At 37.6% G+C, this 17,478-nt stretch overlaps 1 protein-coding gene across 3 annotated transcripts in view; it reads left to right on the forward strand.

The window, feature by feature from the left end:
- Positions 1 to 17,478, forward strand: part of LOC136039780 (importin subunit alpha-5-like) — an 85,271-nt gene that overhangs the window by 38,199 nt on the left and 29,594 nt on the right. For all 3 annotated transcript variants that reach the window (XM_065723697.1, XM_065723706.1, XM_065723715.1), the window contains 2 exons: positions 5,207 to 5,375; positions 14,267 to 14,414. In XM_065723697.1, coding sequence (XP_065579769.1) covers positions 5,207 to 5,375; positions 14,267 to 14,414 — 317 coding nt within the window. The remainder of the gene's footprint in view (positions 1 to 5,206; positions 5,376 to 14,266; positions 14,415 to 17,478) is intronic.

A 17,478-nucleotide genomic window follows, 5' to 3' on the forward strand; every position in this document is an offset into this window, starting at 1 on the left:
TAAATCCGTCCCGCGTCGAAACTTTAATAACAGCCTGCTATGTATACGCATCGTAAAATTGATCTATCTAGACCACGATTCTTAGCACTTAAAAAAGCTGAGGATATATTCCCCAGTCAAACACATGGCACATCGTGACCAGCCATAATAGCAATATCATCTGTCTCTTCAACGTTCAACGAAAACGTTACCAATCACTCTGTGTACATGTTCGCGGCTGAAACCATAATTAGCATAATTGAAACCATAAGTAGCTTTTGATCAGTTTGGTTTATTGAATTCCATCATCCCCACGTATTAATTTGGGCTAATCATAAGACATTTTGAAACCCCTACACCACCATATCCCCCCGTGATGCTGGGTCAAATGCAGATCCTAAAAACAGCACAACTAGGACCCAGTTCTTACTTCCCACCAGCCTTGGCTACGATTTGGCGTCTGATTCTAGTAGATGTGCTCGTGAATAGAATTAGAGACTCCCTATCTAGTCTCATTGAAAGGTATAATCGATTCCGAACTCCCAAGTGTTGTAACCAGGACCATTGCTTCTCAACCAAATGATTAATCAGTCATCCCGTGTGCTAGATGCACCAATTATTGAAATTTACTTACTTCTAACCCCCCCCCCTTCCATTCAAACACCCAGCCAGGAAGTTTATTCATTTTCTACTCAACTTTTGAAATCCAATACATTGCTCTAGTAGATGTCTGAATTTTTTGGAATTACAAGCTTTAACCTTTTCAAGTTTGATTTATATCTGACAATCTTTTCTGGTAGATGTCGCGAAGACAAGATTGAAAGGACTCCCTTTCACCATAACGACTAGTTTTAATACGGGCTTTCCAAACTCCAGAACTGGAATCTTACTTTCTCCCAAGTTTGATTGAGTTCTGACAACCCCTTCTGATGAATCTTGTGATGATAAGAACCAAAGTCCCCCTCACCTCTCTGCAGAAACCAGATTGCAACATGCAACTCTAAATACACACCTAGGACAATATCTCTTACTTCTCGACAGTCCAGGTGTGACGCTCCCATTCTTCGATTGATCTTCGATTAGAATTTATGATGACAACTAATTAGAGCCCCCTACCGACCAAGGTTGGATTTGTGACCGGATTGTCAAGAAGTACAACTAACACACTATTTTTTTATCCCCAACTAATTGGGTTGAAATGTGATGTTCTCTTCTTGTGGATATACTGGGGACAGAAATGTAGGGACCCCTCTCCCTACAGAATTTGGATTGGGACTGTACTCCGAAAAGGCACAATTGGGATATTAACCCAATTGACATTTTGTATACTTACAACACCTTCTGGAGGGTGGGATTTTCAGAATTGAGGATCCCACTTCCTTTTCCCTCCAGAGTGGCTGGGTTGGGTATCAACCCTGCAAGGTGCAATTAGAACACAAACTCTGACTTCTCGTCAATTATGGTCGAGACCGGACAAGTTTGAGGAAGATTTTCTGATGCCAAGAATTTTGCTTTCCTCACCCCACATACATCATTTGGAATGTCACTTTAGGTAGATGTCCTTATGGTAAGAACATGAAGATCTAGTTCCCCTTACTCAAGTTTCGGATCTCAGCTGGACTTGTTTCAGTCTGTCTCAGGGGCAAAACTATTTATGCGTACGACATTTTGAAAATTTAATTAAAATGGAAAATACGATTTATAAAAAGCGAAAAATAGCCGAATTTCTGGTTTCTAGCATGAATTTACCAGAATTACTTCTTTAAATCATGAAAAGATACAGGAATTTGACATCAATTAGTCAATAGAAATCTTGTTGGAGCTGATGCAGTTTCTTTTTACTTCTTGTTTGTACTATTTGGTACGCTAGAAGAAAATAGTTTCAATTTTTTCTGGATTATATGTGGACGGATGGATGATAGACTTATCGATCAACAAGTGAAACAACATCATTTTTATACAATCCTAAAAAAGGGCTTATGCCAGATTTGCCTCTCATCCGGACTATCTGTCTTGGCTTTATCTACAAGAAGCCATGGCTTGATGCCCCTAATTATTTTATTTTAATTAAAAATTATTTAAAAAAATCATTTCCTGGAAAACTTAGGCTACTGTATATATTTCAAACCGTGATCTGTTCCGTGATCCCCGTGTCGGAACGATAATAGATTTCATATGTTTCTGTTATCGTGCGGATCACAAAAACAAACAAAAGCAGTGACAAATGCAGCAGTGTTGTTTCGCAACACGACTAATAAAGGCCGTTTGCAAAATATGGTGGCTCTGAGGCTAGAAATAAGTTACTGAAGATTATGAATATGATTCTTGAAAAGGGGGAAGTACCTAACGATTTTAGGAAAACCTTAATTGTGTTGCGGAGCAACACTACTGCTTTCGTAGTTTTTTTTTGTTTTTTTTTTTTTTTTTTTTCACCGTGATCAGCGACCTGTAGCTCCGAAGTGGTAAGAGTTAAAAATTTGAGATTTTTCACAGGGAAGGGAAACGTGAAACAGAGTAAAAAAGTTCCAGAGAAGTTCCTAAAATTTCTAACAGTTTTCCATAAAAAAATATAAAACGGTTTTTTTCTTAGAAACTGTGCGTTCGATGTTTGGCGTCAAGTTAAGACGACCCTAGCTTCGGAAATAAACTTGTTAGAAATACAGTTATGCTGAACTCATGTAGAACTTTCATTTGGCTCTTCGAGAACCGGAGCACAAAATTCCGTAGCTCTTACAGATTTCCCGGAAATAATTCCGAAAAAATACATCTCGTTCCGATTTTTTTTGGAATTTTCTCAAATTTTCGATTTTGATGTTTCTTATATTTTTATCGAGTAGTGCTATGAAAAGTATGCAAGAAGAAGTGAAGTGTTCTATATACCAAGTTGCTTCGTTCTCTAAGAAATAATTTCCGAAGTTTCGACGTTCTAGAGGTAACTTCTGTTCTGGACCAGCTAGAATTTTTTTTCCAACGCGGTTCGACAGGTCTCGATCTCCTAACAACTGGAGCTTACAATAGTTTCTCCGAAATAAAATTCCTTCTTTGGGTTTTTCTATTTGGAAGTTTTGTCATGCCCTCGGGGCAATTTAAATTTTTTGGTGAATTTGGTTTGTTTTATATTTTCCTAGTTTAGACCATCAAAAGTTAAGCAGAAAACTATAAGACGTTATTTCCGTATCTCTTTCAGATTTCCCGGTTTGCACGTGTTGCTCCGCAACTGTGCCCTAAGGAACAGGGCACAGTTGCTGCAACACTTCCCGTTGCACAGGCAACGGAGGTCTAGTATAAGAAAGATGATAAAAGTGAGCGTGGTGATTATCGAGGCAATAGTCTGGTCTCTCTAGGTGGCTAATTACTGAGTAATACTGAGAGATGAAAGATGCTGTTAACAAAGTTTTAAGAAAAGAATAGTGTGGTTTTAGAAAAGGTAGAGGATTAGTCCACCAGTGTTTACTCTTAGGTTGATAAGTGCCTGAGTTATCAAACACCTTCAGTCCATTGCATTTACTGTTCCCATTTTAGTTTCGGTTTAATACATTAGAAGGCAAGTTTAGTTTTTTTTTATACATTAGAGGGCAAGCTTTCGATTCTGTTGATAGAAGAGCTTTAGCAAAGGTCTTATCCTTGTATGATATACCAGACAAATACATTAAAGTGGTTAGTACTCTGTACGAGAATAACACTGCTGCGGTTAAGGTAGGAAATGAGATTAGCAGCTGGTTTTGTATTAAATCAGGACTTAAGCAGGGCGTGTTCTATCCCCTTTATATGGATCATTTTGATGGACTTTGTCTTAAGGAGCACAAGAAAGGCAATGGGAGACCACGGAATCAAATGGGGAGGAAAAACACTCCTGGACTTAGACTATTCTGATGATTTAAGCATCCTAGATGAAAGTGTGAGCAAAACGAATGAACTTTTAGAGGTTTTGCGAGTTCAATTTGCTAGAATACGCCTGAAAATTGATGTTTTCATCAATTAGGCTAGGAATAAGTGAAAATGAAGAGGTGACGTTGGGTAACGAAAAAATTGATCAAATGGGCAGCTTCACTTACCTTGGTATTATCATTAGTTAAGACGGTGGGAGCAGTGAAGATTTTAAAAGTAGAATAACCAAGGCTCGGGTTATTTTTTCGCGGTTAAAAAAATATAGCAAGAATAGGAAGATTATTCTGCAAACCAAGATTAGAATATTGGAAGGTACAGTGATGACAGTGGTCAAATATGGCTCTGAAGCATGTGCGCTCCGAAAAGCGGATGAAGATTTGCTAGATGTTTTCCAGAGAAATTGCCTACGGATAGTTCTGGGTACTCGGCTGACTTATCGTATTTCAAACAGTAGGGTGTATGAAAAATGTGGTTCAGTCACGATTTCTAGGTCTATAATGAAAGAAAGGTTGAGATGGTTAGTGCACGTTCTGCGGATGAAGGATGACAGATTGCCGAAGATTGTCCATTTTAGCCAACCATCTAGAACTAAACGGAAAGCAGGTCGTCCTCTTCTGGGGTGGAAGGATGTCATAGAGAAAGATCTAAGGAAATGAGAACTTCCTGTGAGGGTGTAAAGAGGGGGGCTTTGAATAGATTGGGTTGGGGGAGGAGCGTGCGTAGCTGTGTTGGTCTCAGGCGGCTTGGTGTTGCGGTGAGTTTTTAGTAGTAGTATCTACAGTTTGTAAAAATTGTTCTCAGTTTGGAAGAGGAAAGGGGTAGTCGAGTTCTCAGAAAATGTGGCTTTGCTCAAAACCATGTTGCATCTATCTTTTAAATTAAAATTTTGCATCTATCATTTATCTCGTTGGATATAGTTGGTTTGTTTTTCTCTGAGGGGGGAGAGGGGCTGGATACTCCTTTGAACCATGTTAATAATGAAGAGAATGGCTCTTTGATAGGTGATTTATTACTATATCTCTTAGTATAAGTGTAAAATTTTGCCGTTTTGTTCAATTTGCGATAACCGTTTCAATTTATATATTCTACCTGTATATTAGTAGTTTCAGCTCAGGAAGAGAAGGGAATTGAAATATAACAAAGAAATTTTCAGTATCATTTTTAATTGTTTCTCCTTTCCCTCTCTTCCTTCTGAAAATGATGGGAAGAGGCACGCTTTTTCCGCGGAAAAAAGAAGTCGAGCTAGTGATCATTCATTTATATACTTTTTTTTCCAATTATACACATATAGTCTTGAATTTGAACCATTAGGAATCCTAATTATTTGTTTATCATACAGGATTTGCGCCGTAGAAGACAAGACCAAACAACAGAGCTGCGAAAACAGAAAAAAGATGATCAGCTAATGAAAAGGAGACAAGTCGATATCAGTGAAGAACCATCTAGTCCTTTGCAAGAGCGTGCTGGTGGATATGGAGTTACTCAGAATCTTCCAGAAATTGTTCAAGGTAAACATATTGTGTTTAAGTGACAGTTTAGTGGTTTAGCCAGGCTGAACTCTTCTAAAAATTAAGAACGCTTATTACTTTTGGTCTAGCTTGTGATTTACTCAATTATTTGCTTATATGGATTTGTAAACTCCTCGGAAATGAGCTTGCCTCGCCGATATATACCGATTATACCGATATAGATCTTGTAAGATTCGTCATTGTCTTATATATAAATGTATATGTATATTATTCAGTTTAGAAAGTTGAAGTCTTTGCTCGCACATTTATGCCTAAATTTTCTTCTCGTATTCTCCCTTTATGAATAAATAGACTCAGTGAAAAAGTCAAGTGAGTTGTTTAATTACGAATATTTCGTCTGTTTTTGGCAGAAGTTTATCATTCTTGCATACTTTCTTCTGAACCATTCTCTGTTTTTGTTCAACATGAAGCAAAACTCAATGCTCTTTCTTGTATTCTATCTGATGGACATTGACCCTGGAGATGTATCTTTTAGATTAGTTTTACGCCAGATTGACTTTAATTTGGCTTATGCTAACTTAAATCATATACTAAGTTTGATTATACTATCCTGTTATAGTAATTATACCAAGTTCTAAAAATAGCTCCATAATGTTTTCAGGAAAAAGGAGTTCAACTGGATTTGTTAAACTATTATAATTTGAAATTTAGCGTAATACTTGTATTGACTATTTGCCGTGCTAAAATCAAAACTCAAAATCTTGTGTCAAGTTAACACAGGCTTAAACTAATGTCTGTGCGCACGAAGGTAAAGAGTGTCAGGGGGGAAGTTAAGAGGGTCTAGACTGGCTGCTGGTGCTGTCACTATCCCATTCCTTGATAAGGCAGACAGGAAATATATATATATATATATATATATATATATATATATATATATATATATATATATATATATATATATATATATATATATATATTTTCATTGTATCCCATCTTGCACTCGACAATTGGTCGTCATTGTAACTACAAATGTCTTGTAGTTTTAAGATTTATTTTGCTAAAGCCATGCAAAATTATATTTAATATTTACAGGTTTCTTAGTAAATTGACTATTGGTAACATTCTATTTCTATTCTTTTTTTTTTACTTAAAAGTATGATTTCGCCCCCTAATTCGAATTTGAAAGATCAGTTAAAAAGATTGTGACTGGAAAGCTATCCCATTCCGTCATAAGAAGCTAAAATGAGTGTAATCGGGTAAATGACTTACTTACTTGACTTAAGTCTCCTGCCGGGCACTGCTCGGCGTAGAGAGTGACGTCTGCCTCCTCCACCCACTTCGGTCCATGGCGAGTATTTGCTCTTCGCCCTGTCTGATGTTTGCCATCGCCAAGAACTCGGACAGGCTGTCGGACCAACGTTTCTTCGGTCGGCCTCGAGGTCGCTTCCAACCAACTTTGATAGGGTCGAAGTCATAGATCATCTTTGCGGGTAGATGTGGTGGCATTCGAAGCAGATGCCCGAACCAACGTAAGGTTCGCTCGGCTGCTTGAGACGAAAACCAAGACTGCTTTGTGAGCTGCAGGAGCTTTTCATTGCTGACGAAGTCAGACCATCGTAGGCCCTCAATCCTCCTCAGGCTCTTTGCATGAAAAACGTCTATTTTCTTGAGGGTTGCAGCTGATGCTTGCCATGTCTCAGCTCCGTAAAGCATCACAGAACCGACTAGAGCGTAGAAGATCCGCAGTTTCGTTGTGCGACTGATATTTGGTTTTCGCCAGAGGTGACGGTTCAGTCTACCCATGACAGAAGACGCTTTAGATAATCTTGCCTGCAGCTTGGGGAGAAGTGAGCCATTTGAAGAAATTACGGAGCCCAGGTAGGTGAAGTCTTTGACAACCTCGGTGCTAGTTGTGCTGTCCAGGCTAACTGGAGAGTTAACAGCAGGAGAAGACGGGTGTATGGCCATAATTTTAGTTTTGTTCCAGTTTATATGCAGTCCTACTTTGGCAGCCTCTTCTCGCAGAATTCGGAGCGCTTCCAGCAGCTGCTCCATGGAGTCTGCCAGAATGGCCAAGTCATCGGCAAAATCGACATTGAAGAGCTCTGGGGCCACTGCACATCCTCGGCGCACCCCTGTCGTGATTTGAAAGAACGGGCTGCGCCGAGCATTTACTTGTACACAGCTCTCCGTCCCATGGTGCAGCCCCTTGAGAAGTCTGCAATATTTCTCGGGTAGGCCAGTCAACTCTAGGATCCGCCAAAGAGCTTTTCGATCGACTGAGTCAAATGCAGCACGGAAGTCAACGAAGGCAATAAATGCTTTCTGTCGGAACTCTGTGGTCTTCTCTACTATTTGTCGAATCGTGAAAATCTGCTCGATGGTTGAACGATCCGACATAAAACCAGCTTGCTCTGGTCGCCGGATTTTTCGAATGATGCTCCGACATCGATCCAGCAGGACCATTGAAAACAGTTTGCCAGGGACTGACAGTAGGGTTATTCCCCGGTAGTTGGAGCAGTCGCTTCTCGAGCCTTTTCTCTTCCATAAGGGGATGATGACACCCTTCCGCCAATCCTCAGGAATTATCTCTGTTTGCCAGATTGTAGAGAACAGGGTGTGTAGAAACAGGAGCATTGCAGGACCTCCATATTTTAGCAGCTCTGAGTTTAAGCCACAGATACCCGCAGCTTTATTATTCTTGAGTCTTTTTACTGCATGTCCAATTTCTGAGGGGCTGAAAGGCTCATCTGGAGGAACATCTGTTCCAGGTCTTTGACTGCAAGGTTGGCTGGGACTATCATTAGGAGGCGCAGACGGACCAGTATTGTTGAGGAGCGAACAGAAGTGGTCCTTCCACCGCTCAAGACAAAAACCTTCGTCAGAGAGAAGTGCACCATCCCTGGACAGGACGGGAACCAAGGTGGGAGTTTTATTTTCAGCGAGGTCTCGGAGATGCTTGAATAGGCTGCCCATGTCTTTCTTTTTTGCAGCTACTCAATTTCATCGGCTTTCCTTGCAACAAACTGGGTTCTATCCCGGTGAATGAGTCTGTTCCGCACTCCATTGAGCCTCCGATATGTGGTCATATCCCCAAGAAGTCTTGCCTTCCGTCTTTGCTCTATGACTTGCAGTGTTTCATTAGTTAGCCACGATTTCTTTGGATAACTCCTCTTGTCAAGCACTAGTTGTGCTGCTTCACTGGTCTGCAATTTAAAATGCTTCCAGAGATCTTCGCTGCTATTAAGTGAGCCAAGGGCCTCGAAGCGATTCGATATCTCGATACTGTACTTCTGGCGAGTATCTGGTTCCTTTAGTTTCCCAATATCTGCAGCGACGGGTAAATAGGTAACCGTATTTAAGGTTTGCTCAAAGAGAAGGGGGTATTGGTAAGAGTGAAAGTTCAAGTCAGTTTCCAACAAAAGTAAGAATAAATAGAGCACAAGAACAACCAATGATATTTGATGTTACCTGACAATGACAGGAAGCTCCATCCTTTTAAATTTTGACTTTGTACCAGTAGCAATAGCTGTTAGTACTACTGCTCCTTGCGATTAATGATGTACTCTCAGTGGGGCTAGTAGTTTTATTCATTACAAAAGTGTATGAAATCTTCAATTTAGTTTCCCACCTTCCTTTGTTCTGTGAGCGAATGAATTCTTGAAAGTAGCGACCAGTTAATTTCAATATCGTCCCAAATCCTGTCAAGTTACTGACTATGTCTTGATGGGCCGTACCTCTGGTATATAGAATTGTCTGTAAATAATTGTGTACTTATGTATGGCAATTCGGGTGGGTTTTTTCAAGTTTTTTTTTTTCCTAAAAAGGTGTCCTTATAAACGCACGAATCATGTATATTTCTAGGTTACATTCCTCCTTTTTTCAGGCCGAGGAATCCTATGTTCAGTTGTGTATATAATCGTTTGTTTGGTGTTGACACCTGTAAACAAATAAAATAAGCTGGGGTCTATTGATGATATTTGTCCTTGGGCCCTTTAGGGGGTTAGTTTGGTCCTACAGGAAACTCCAATTCTTATGGACCAACTTGCAGAAAATTAAATATGAATCGTTTTGCTAAATTAGTAACACTTATTAATTTCGCATTACTGAATAATTTGTTAAGCTTCATATACAAATTCTGTGCGTAAAAGTGGAATATTTCTTGTTTTGGCATCACCAAACCTGAGCTTGAAGTGGCTTACAGTAAAATAGAGATACGACAAGAAAGTGATAGGGATACACCCTGAACAAATTGCGAAAAAATTTTACACCATTCAATAAAGAAAAATGCGCTCATTAACATACCTAAAATCCGCATCGTTCTCCCTAGGCTAAATTGGTCAAACTGACCCTTAAATTATGGAGGAGGGGGCAAAAAGCTAAAAGTTCGTTATGCAATAACACGTAAAAGATGTCTTGTATGGAGTTGATGCGGTCGTAGATAAAGAAAATGAAGGTAAAGATGGTCCGTCACCAGCATAAGAGGGATATTTTTTGAAATTACTGTTTAGTGTTTGAAGTGGAGTGTATTATCTCCGAAATACAGTGATATATCCTATTTTAGCGAGTAAGGTTTTCTTGGTCATAGGTTGCGAAAAAAGAATAGAAGAGACTTTCTATTTTTGTTGGCATTCGATTTTGTTCGCATACCTTTCAAGTCTGCCCTCAAAGTGCAAGGGGGGAGGGTAAAAAAAATATATAAATTATAAAAATTTGTTGGAAGAAATAACTTTTACGGAGCTAAGGGATTTGAAAATACTTTCGAATAAGTTTAACATGTTTCACCAGCTTAGTAATTAGTCCTTCATCTTCGAAATTAAACCAACCAACACAACTGATTTCAATTTACTAACCTGAGCAACTTTAGAATTTTTGATAGTCTGAATGAGTTCTGCCCAAAGTTTTCTTGGATTTTGCAATCCTGGCAATATCGCTTCAAAATTTTGTTATCGCCTGCGGAAGAATGACACTCAAACAAGATATACTGACTATTTTCGTCAGTTTGATGGCAGCGTTGGCAAAAATAAGAGTGGTGTAGGCTCCAACTAAAAGAAGAATGGCCCATCTTTCAATTGGTAATAATATATGGACAAATCCCTAGACTGGAATGGACGAGACAACATCTGAGAATGGTGTTCTTTTATTCTATGCCTCAAAGCGTTCCTAACATTGCACTTCAAAGAAGGATCTAACTGTGGGATAGCTGTTGCCCTGTTTGCTAGCAGTTCCGCAATACCATTCCATTTCATGCCTTTGTTGCTAGAGATATGCTGGCCCTTATGCTTCCTTATCTTGCAAATACCTCCGAACTGTCTTTATATCTAAATCAAAGGTGGAAATCCCATCACGTATGCAGCCAACTAAATCAGTCAAAACCAGTATATTTTTTTATGTCTGGTTATAATTAACTGAGACTTCTAAAGGCATTTAAATAGCTCGGAGCTCTGCTGAAAGTATAGAATAAGATTTAGACAGAGAAAGCTAATATTAAGGTTTAAAGCATGGATGTAAGAGGCAGTATTTGCACTGTGTGTTTTATTGGAGCTATCCAGCAATCCACCTTAAGATGGTCAGGAAATGATTAGACTTTTTATGATTCATAATTATGTGTATTTCATCATTTAACTTGAACAATTTGTCATATGGCTGGTGCTGAAGATAGCAATAGAGTGAACTCATCTCCCTAGTTGGGGAATCCACGAAAGGGTAATTGTCATAGCAACTATCTTTTCAATTAGGAAATGCTGATTGAAACAAAAATAATGCACAGTCTACCATAATTTTGAATCCTAGAAAAGTATCTACTATTTTGTCTCTGAGGCTTTATCATTCAGAGACCAAAGGCCAGAGAGTCTTTAATTTTGGTACAAGTGTCTTAGTGTACAAAACTATGAAATTTGTTTTTTTTTTATGGGCCTTGGAGTGGCTAGTTGGGGTAGTGTTACTTGTTTTAGAACTATTGATGTGTTTCTGAAATCACAATAATATTGTATCCTTCGAATCCACACCTTTCACTGCAAAGATCGTTCATGACACTGTTTGAATTGGATTTTCTGTATTTTTGACGTACCTTCTGTTCAATTAAACAACATTTTAATCAAACAATGTAGTTGGAATAGAAACTCCGCATTTCTATTCCATAAAAAATGGAATAGAAACTCTGTGGTGGCTTAGAAGTATAGTTTTCCAAAAATCGTGTTTTGCATCGTCGAGAAAACGCTATATTTTATTTAACATGTTTCTAAATTCGTTCTAAAAACCCAATAAAGATGCACACAGAAAGTATTATTTGATGAAATGGGGGGAGGAGCGTAAAAAAATTTTTGACTGCCTTTACTTAAAACAACATTTTAGGTCTAAGTATGTCAAATATTTGCAGAATAGATACCAATATCAAGGGGGTAGTAGAACAGCCACCCCTGTGTGTAGACATGGAAAGAATAGAAGAAAAACAAACAAACAAGCGAAATATAAAAAGATCGAGTTTATCCATAATGAATAATTGATTAGTGAAAAACTATTTATATCAAACGTGGCCAAAGGTAAATTAAAAATAGGAACTTACACATTGAGGTGTAACTTTTAAATTTGAAAATTTCACTTGTTCTAGAACTGCAAAACAGAAATGACGTTGTTTAGTATCCATGAAAAAAAGATCAGGGTCTTCTAATGATGAAAGCCCTAATTAAAAGCTCAATTTGTTGTTAACAAAAAGGTATTTTTGTTGCTAGAGCAAAGAAATTGCCCTTTTTGCTCTAATTTTTTGTGCAGCAATTGTAGATACTGTACCATTAAATTTTTCACTATTATTGTATTTAATGTTATAAAATCATCTTAATCGTAATAGGTAAATAACCGAAAACCACACGGTTTTTTCTTCATAAAAACTAGAAAAATTTTCTTACGAAAAAAAGAGAAAAATCAGAATAAAACCAACAATTAACAAAGTATCTTTTAACGTTGGTTGTATTTTTAGTTTTCTAGTTTTTTTTGTCGTAAGTTAAATTTTATCTTTAATCTATATTTTTGGGTCGCTGAAGACTACTGTTTCACATATAGCCAGGAAATTCAATTATCTTTTTACTGCAGTTGAGTGTCTAAAATTTCCTAATTACACATTCATATTCTTTATGTTTGTAGAGTCTTAATAGGATTGCTTCAGAGATACTGAGTTCCATGCTTTGACCAGGTGGAAAATGGACTAGACGTTTGTTTGAATTTAAATTGCTTTCAATAGCTAAATTTTGTTTCTAACTAATATAAGAAATGATTTGGGTAGAAATAATGGTTTTCCTGATCCCTTTAAGTATTTTTTTTTATGGACATTTAAAAGGTAGGTAGATTATGTTCATCGCATTGAAAAGGAATAGGTTTACATGGCTTAGTACCAAATGTGTTATTTGAACGAATTGTTTCTTATAGTTGTTTCTAAGGTTATAAAATCTGAAACCGTCTTTTTTTCTGTCTTTTCGGATCAAGACGAACAAACATATCGTCAACTGTTTTAAAAGAAAGTATTTAGGTGTTCTGTCAGTTCACTAAGAATCACTGAAATTAGACGCTTGCTAAAGAGAAATTGATCCCCGGCTGTAAAGATTGCCACTTAGAATACAAATAATTTCAAAATCAAATTTGGAACATCCGTCGATTAGATATCACGTATGTAGACTATTTATTGCGGCATAGGGCTGTATTGCTGATCTGAGTCATTTTAAATGATAATGTAGGTGAAGGAGATAGTATCACGCAATTAGTTCTCATTCTCCTACTGACAAGGCCGCTGAATCCTCTTAATCTCATTTTCTATGAAATCCGTCTTTATATGAGACCTAACTCCTATTAACTGAATTTAAGTGAACTGATACAGTTGCCCTATGTGTGGAGAGATGGATGAGTCTTTGTAACATTTTTTAGGGGATTGTAGGGAGTTAAGGAATTTGCGCTTGGAAATATTTGGTAAGGAGGTTGGGGGGAGAGATTGGATTTCGGAAATTTTGAGAAGTAGGTGTTACTTAACTATAAATAATATTGGAAAGTTCGTCCGGGTAGGTATGAGGTATCGGCATGTTTTCTTAAATAATTAGTTTAATGTCTTTTCAGTCTATGTTTGTTGCTGTATTTGTTTTTACACTTGTTTTGTGTATGTCACCATGGCCTAATTGGGCTTTTCGTGTGAATAAATCTATCTATCTATTATGAGATAGCCCACAAAACCACACAGGACTTTTAATTGGGTGACTTAAGTTGCCAACTGAATCCTGTAAATCAGAAGATTAATTGCTCGCATGAAAGTTAATACAAAAGCAGCATTATGGCCTGGGCTGTGTGTTTTATGGCTATCATTGTAGGAGTCATACTCTGGGTAACCGGTATTGGCTCACCTTAAATGAACAAGAATTTCGAGATATTTCTTTCAGTTACAGTCATTGTATTCCTTCCTCACCTTCGAAAGACGAGATGCTCCCGTTTATCAGTAATTGACGGACAATATTGTTCCTTGAGATTTTCCACAACCCTTATGAGGGAATAATATATTTTGTTAGAAAAAAACTTGTGGACTCGTGTTTGAAGCTTGTAAGAAATATTTACAATTAATTAATATTGAGTCAATACAAAATGTTTTCTAGGTTCCATAGAATCAAGTAGATTCTATGCTCGCGTGTTAAATGTTCGTCTACAAAATTTGGTGTCAGCAAGAAAACCTATTTTATAGATAGCCACACGACTAGAAATTTTTGTACTAATGCTTACTTTCATTTGGACTCTTTTTTCCCTTAATTTCTTTCAATTAAAGTCGCCCTTTAGGTTATGCCCAATACCAGCGATTTTTCCCTGTCACATTTGTGATTTTTGCATCTTGTCGGAACATTTGCTTGGATTTTTGAATCAGACGAACGGATCGTGATTTTCGTCTTTTTTGAATATTTCAGGGATAATGTCCGATAATCCGGAGCAACAGATGTCATCAACATTTGCTGCCAGAAAGATCTTGAGTCGGGAGAAAAATCCTCCAATTGATGCTTTTATTCAAGCTGGAATTGTCCCAAAACTTGTCGATTTCCTTCAAAGAGAAGAAATGTGAGTTTACTTGTTATCTCATTTTATGTTTATACAAATGAATAGATTGAAAGATGGAATTTCGGAACCTTTTAGAATGAATACCCGTTTTCTAAATAAATTTAACCCTTGATTAAAATTAATTAAAAAAAAACTTTCCGAAAAAGAGGTTTTCGAAAGAAAAGTAAAGGTCATATTATACTCAAGACCAGAAGGAATAGAAACCTACAATAACTCAAAATCAAAACAATCATAGCAAAAACCATGCAACAGGTACTAATATACATGAATAAATGAATCTCAAAACGAGTGAAGCTTCAGTTGAATATGCAAATAAAGCTTAAAACGAACAAAAATATTTTGCTATTGAGGCATAAATGGAACACAAAACGAACAGAAATTAAATAAACAATTATAGCAAACAAACAAACAATCGTTGCTAATATAAATGAGTAAATATTGGGTTTTGCTTCCCTCTTTCACTGTAAAAGTCTAAAACCTACTGCGTCATTGGCGCTTTACTGAAAACTAGACGTGCCTTGAACAGTCTTGAAAAGTGCAAATAAAATTAAACTGAATGTTTTATAGATAATGCTATTAATTGTTGAAGTATCACCAGTTCAAGATTTTATTTCGCTGTGATTTTATTTTCATTTTCAACGCTTCAATAACAGGAAAAAAAATATTTGTAATATAATTCGTTTTCAGTGAAGCACCAATGACGTAGTAGGCCTTAGACTTTTACAGTTAGGGAAGGGGGCTGTATCTAAACTCTTGTTTGTAGTGAAGCTGTATTTGTCTTGAACAGTCTTGGAATGAACTAATGAAATTAAACTAAATATTTGATATATGATGATATTAACTGATGAAAGCTCATCAGTTCAAGACTTAATTTTATTGTAATTTTTATGATTATTTTCAATGTTGTAGTAAGTACAAAAGAAACTATTTGTAATATAATTCTTTTTCAGTATAGCGCCAATGACGCAGTAGGTTTTAGACTTTTATAGTGAAAAAAGGAGGCAAAACCCAAACTCTTCTTTGTAGAGAATTTTGTTCGTTTCAAACTGGATTTGCATGTTCAATTTAAATTTGACTCGTTTTAAGATTTATTTACTCATTTATATTAGTAAGTTTGAACAAAACTTACTTTAAACTATTTTGAACAAAATAGCTATCTCAAAATTTTGATTCGATGCATGTGGGTGAAAAGGCTTGGCTAGTTGCCCTCTGACCACATTTGACTCTTGAGAGCACTAGAAATTCTGATTTACAATCGAATAAGCCTCCTCCGAAGTTTATACGACCATCATTTCTATAAAAACCTTATATGCCCCCAGGGAATATTTTACAACACTTGCCCCTGAATTCTGGGGAGGGTTGCTGTTTTATCCCTTGAGTTTTTGTTATATTATCTTAGGTCTATTTTAAACAAATTAGCTATATAAAAATTCGAAAAGAAGGTAGGGAGGGAGGGGGGCTAGACGCCATCGGATCACTTTTGACTCTTAAAAGGTGAATTAGAGCCTTCAGTTTATAATGATTTGAGTCCCCTCAAAAGTTTATACGACGACCTCTTCCATACAAACCTTGTATGCTCCCGCCACATAAGTTACAACCTTTCCCCTGGCTCTGGGGGGGGGGGTATGTTGACAACGAAATTTTTTTATCTTGTCGCTGGACTATTTCAAACAAACGGGCTATCTAAAAATTTTCATTTGATGTATTTGAGGAAAAGATGGTGTTTGTGTCAGGGGGAGGGGGTACATGCCCTTCGTTTACTTTTGACTCTTAGAAATTACCTAGAACTTTCACTTTCCGATCAAATGAACACTCTCCGAAGTTTATACGAGCATCCCTTTCATAAGAACCAAATATGCCCCCAGAGCATAACTTACAATGCCTGCCCCTGGCCCAGGGGGGTGGCGTCTACGTCGGAGTTTTCTTATCTGACCTTCGAACTATTTTTGACAAAATGGCTATCTCAAAATTTTATTGGATGGGTTTGGGGAAAAAAGGGTGTGGAGTGATTGGCCTCGGATTTCTTTTGACTCTTAAAAAGTGAGCTAGAACTTAATAGTTTCCAATTAAATGAGCCCTCCCTGAAGTTTATACCATCACCCCTTTCATAAGGACCAGATATGCTCCATGGACATAACTTACAACACCTGCTTCCGGGCCCTGGTGCGTGGTGTTGACACCAGAGTTTTTGTTATCAGATCTTTGAATTTTTTTTTTTTAATTAGCTATCTCAAAATGGGTTTGGGGGAAAAGGGCGTGGGGGGACTAGGGTCCCCGTGATCTCTTTTGACTCATAGAAAGTGAACTAGAACTTTCAATTTCCATTCAAATGAGCCCTCTATGAAGTCTATACGAGCATCCCTTCGATAAGAACCATATATCTTCCCAGGGCATAATTTACAACGCATTTTCCCAGGCCCTTGGGGGCTGTATCGATACCGGAAGTTTCCTTATCTGACCTTTGGAGTATTTTTAACAAAATGGCTATCTTAGAATTTTTATCGGATGCGTTTCGGGAAAAAGGGGCGCGAGAGGGGGGTGGGCTAGTTACCCTCCAATCGCTTTTTGAGTTCAAAAACTGAACTTTAACTATCAATTTCCAATCAAATGAGCCTCTCTGAAGTTTATACGAGCATCTCTTCCATAAGAACCATATATACCCCCAGGGCATAACATACAACGCCTGCCCTGGCCATGGAGGTTGTATCGACACTGGTGTTTTCGTTATATTTTCTCTGAGCTATTTTTTTAAAATGCCAATCTCAAATTTCTTATCGGATGGGTTTGAGGAAAAAAGGTCATGGAGGGGGAGGGGGGCTACTTGCCTTCCGATCTCTTTTGACTCTTAAAAAGTGAACTAGAACTTTCAATTTCCAATCAAATGAACCCTCTCTGAAGTTTATACGAGCATCCGTTACATAAAAACCAAATATGCCCCCAGGACATAACTTACAACACCTGCCCCGGACTCTGGGGGGCTGTCTCGACTCCGTAGTTTTTGTTATTTGAGCTTTGGACGATTTTTACCGAAATGGCTATCTCAAAATCTTTATCGGATGCATTT

The sequence above is a fragment of the Artemia franciscana genome, chromosome 2, assembly GCF_032884065.1.
Source record: "Artemia franciscana chromosome 2, ASM3288406v1, whole genome shotgun sequence".
NCBI lineage: Eukaryota > Metazoa > Arthropoda > Branchiopoda > Anostraca > Artemiidae > Artemia > Artemia franciscana.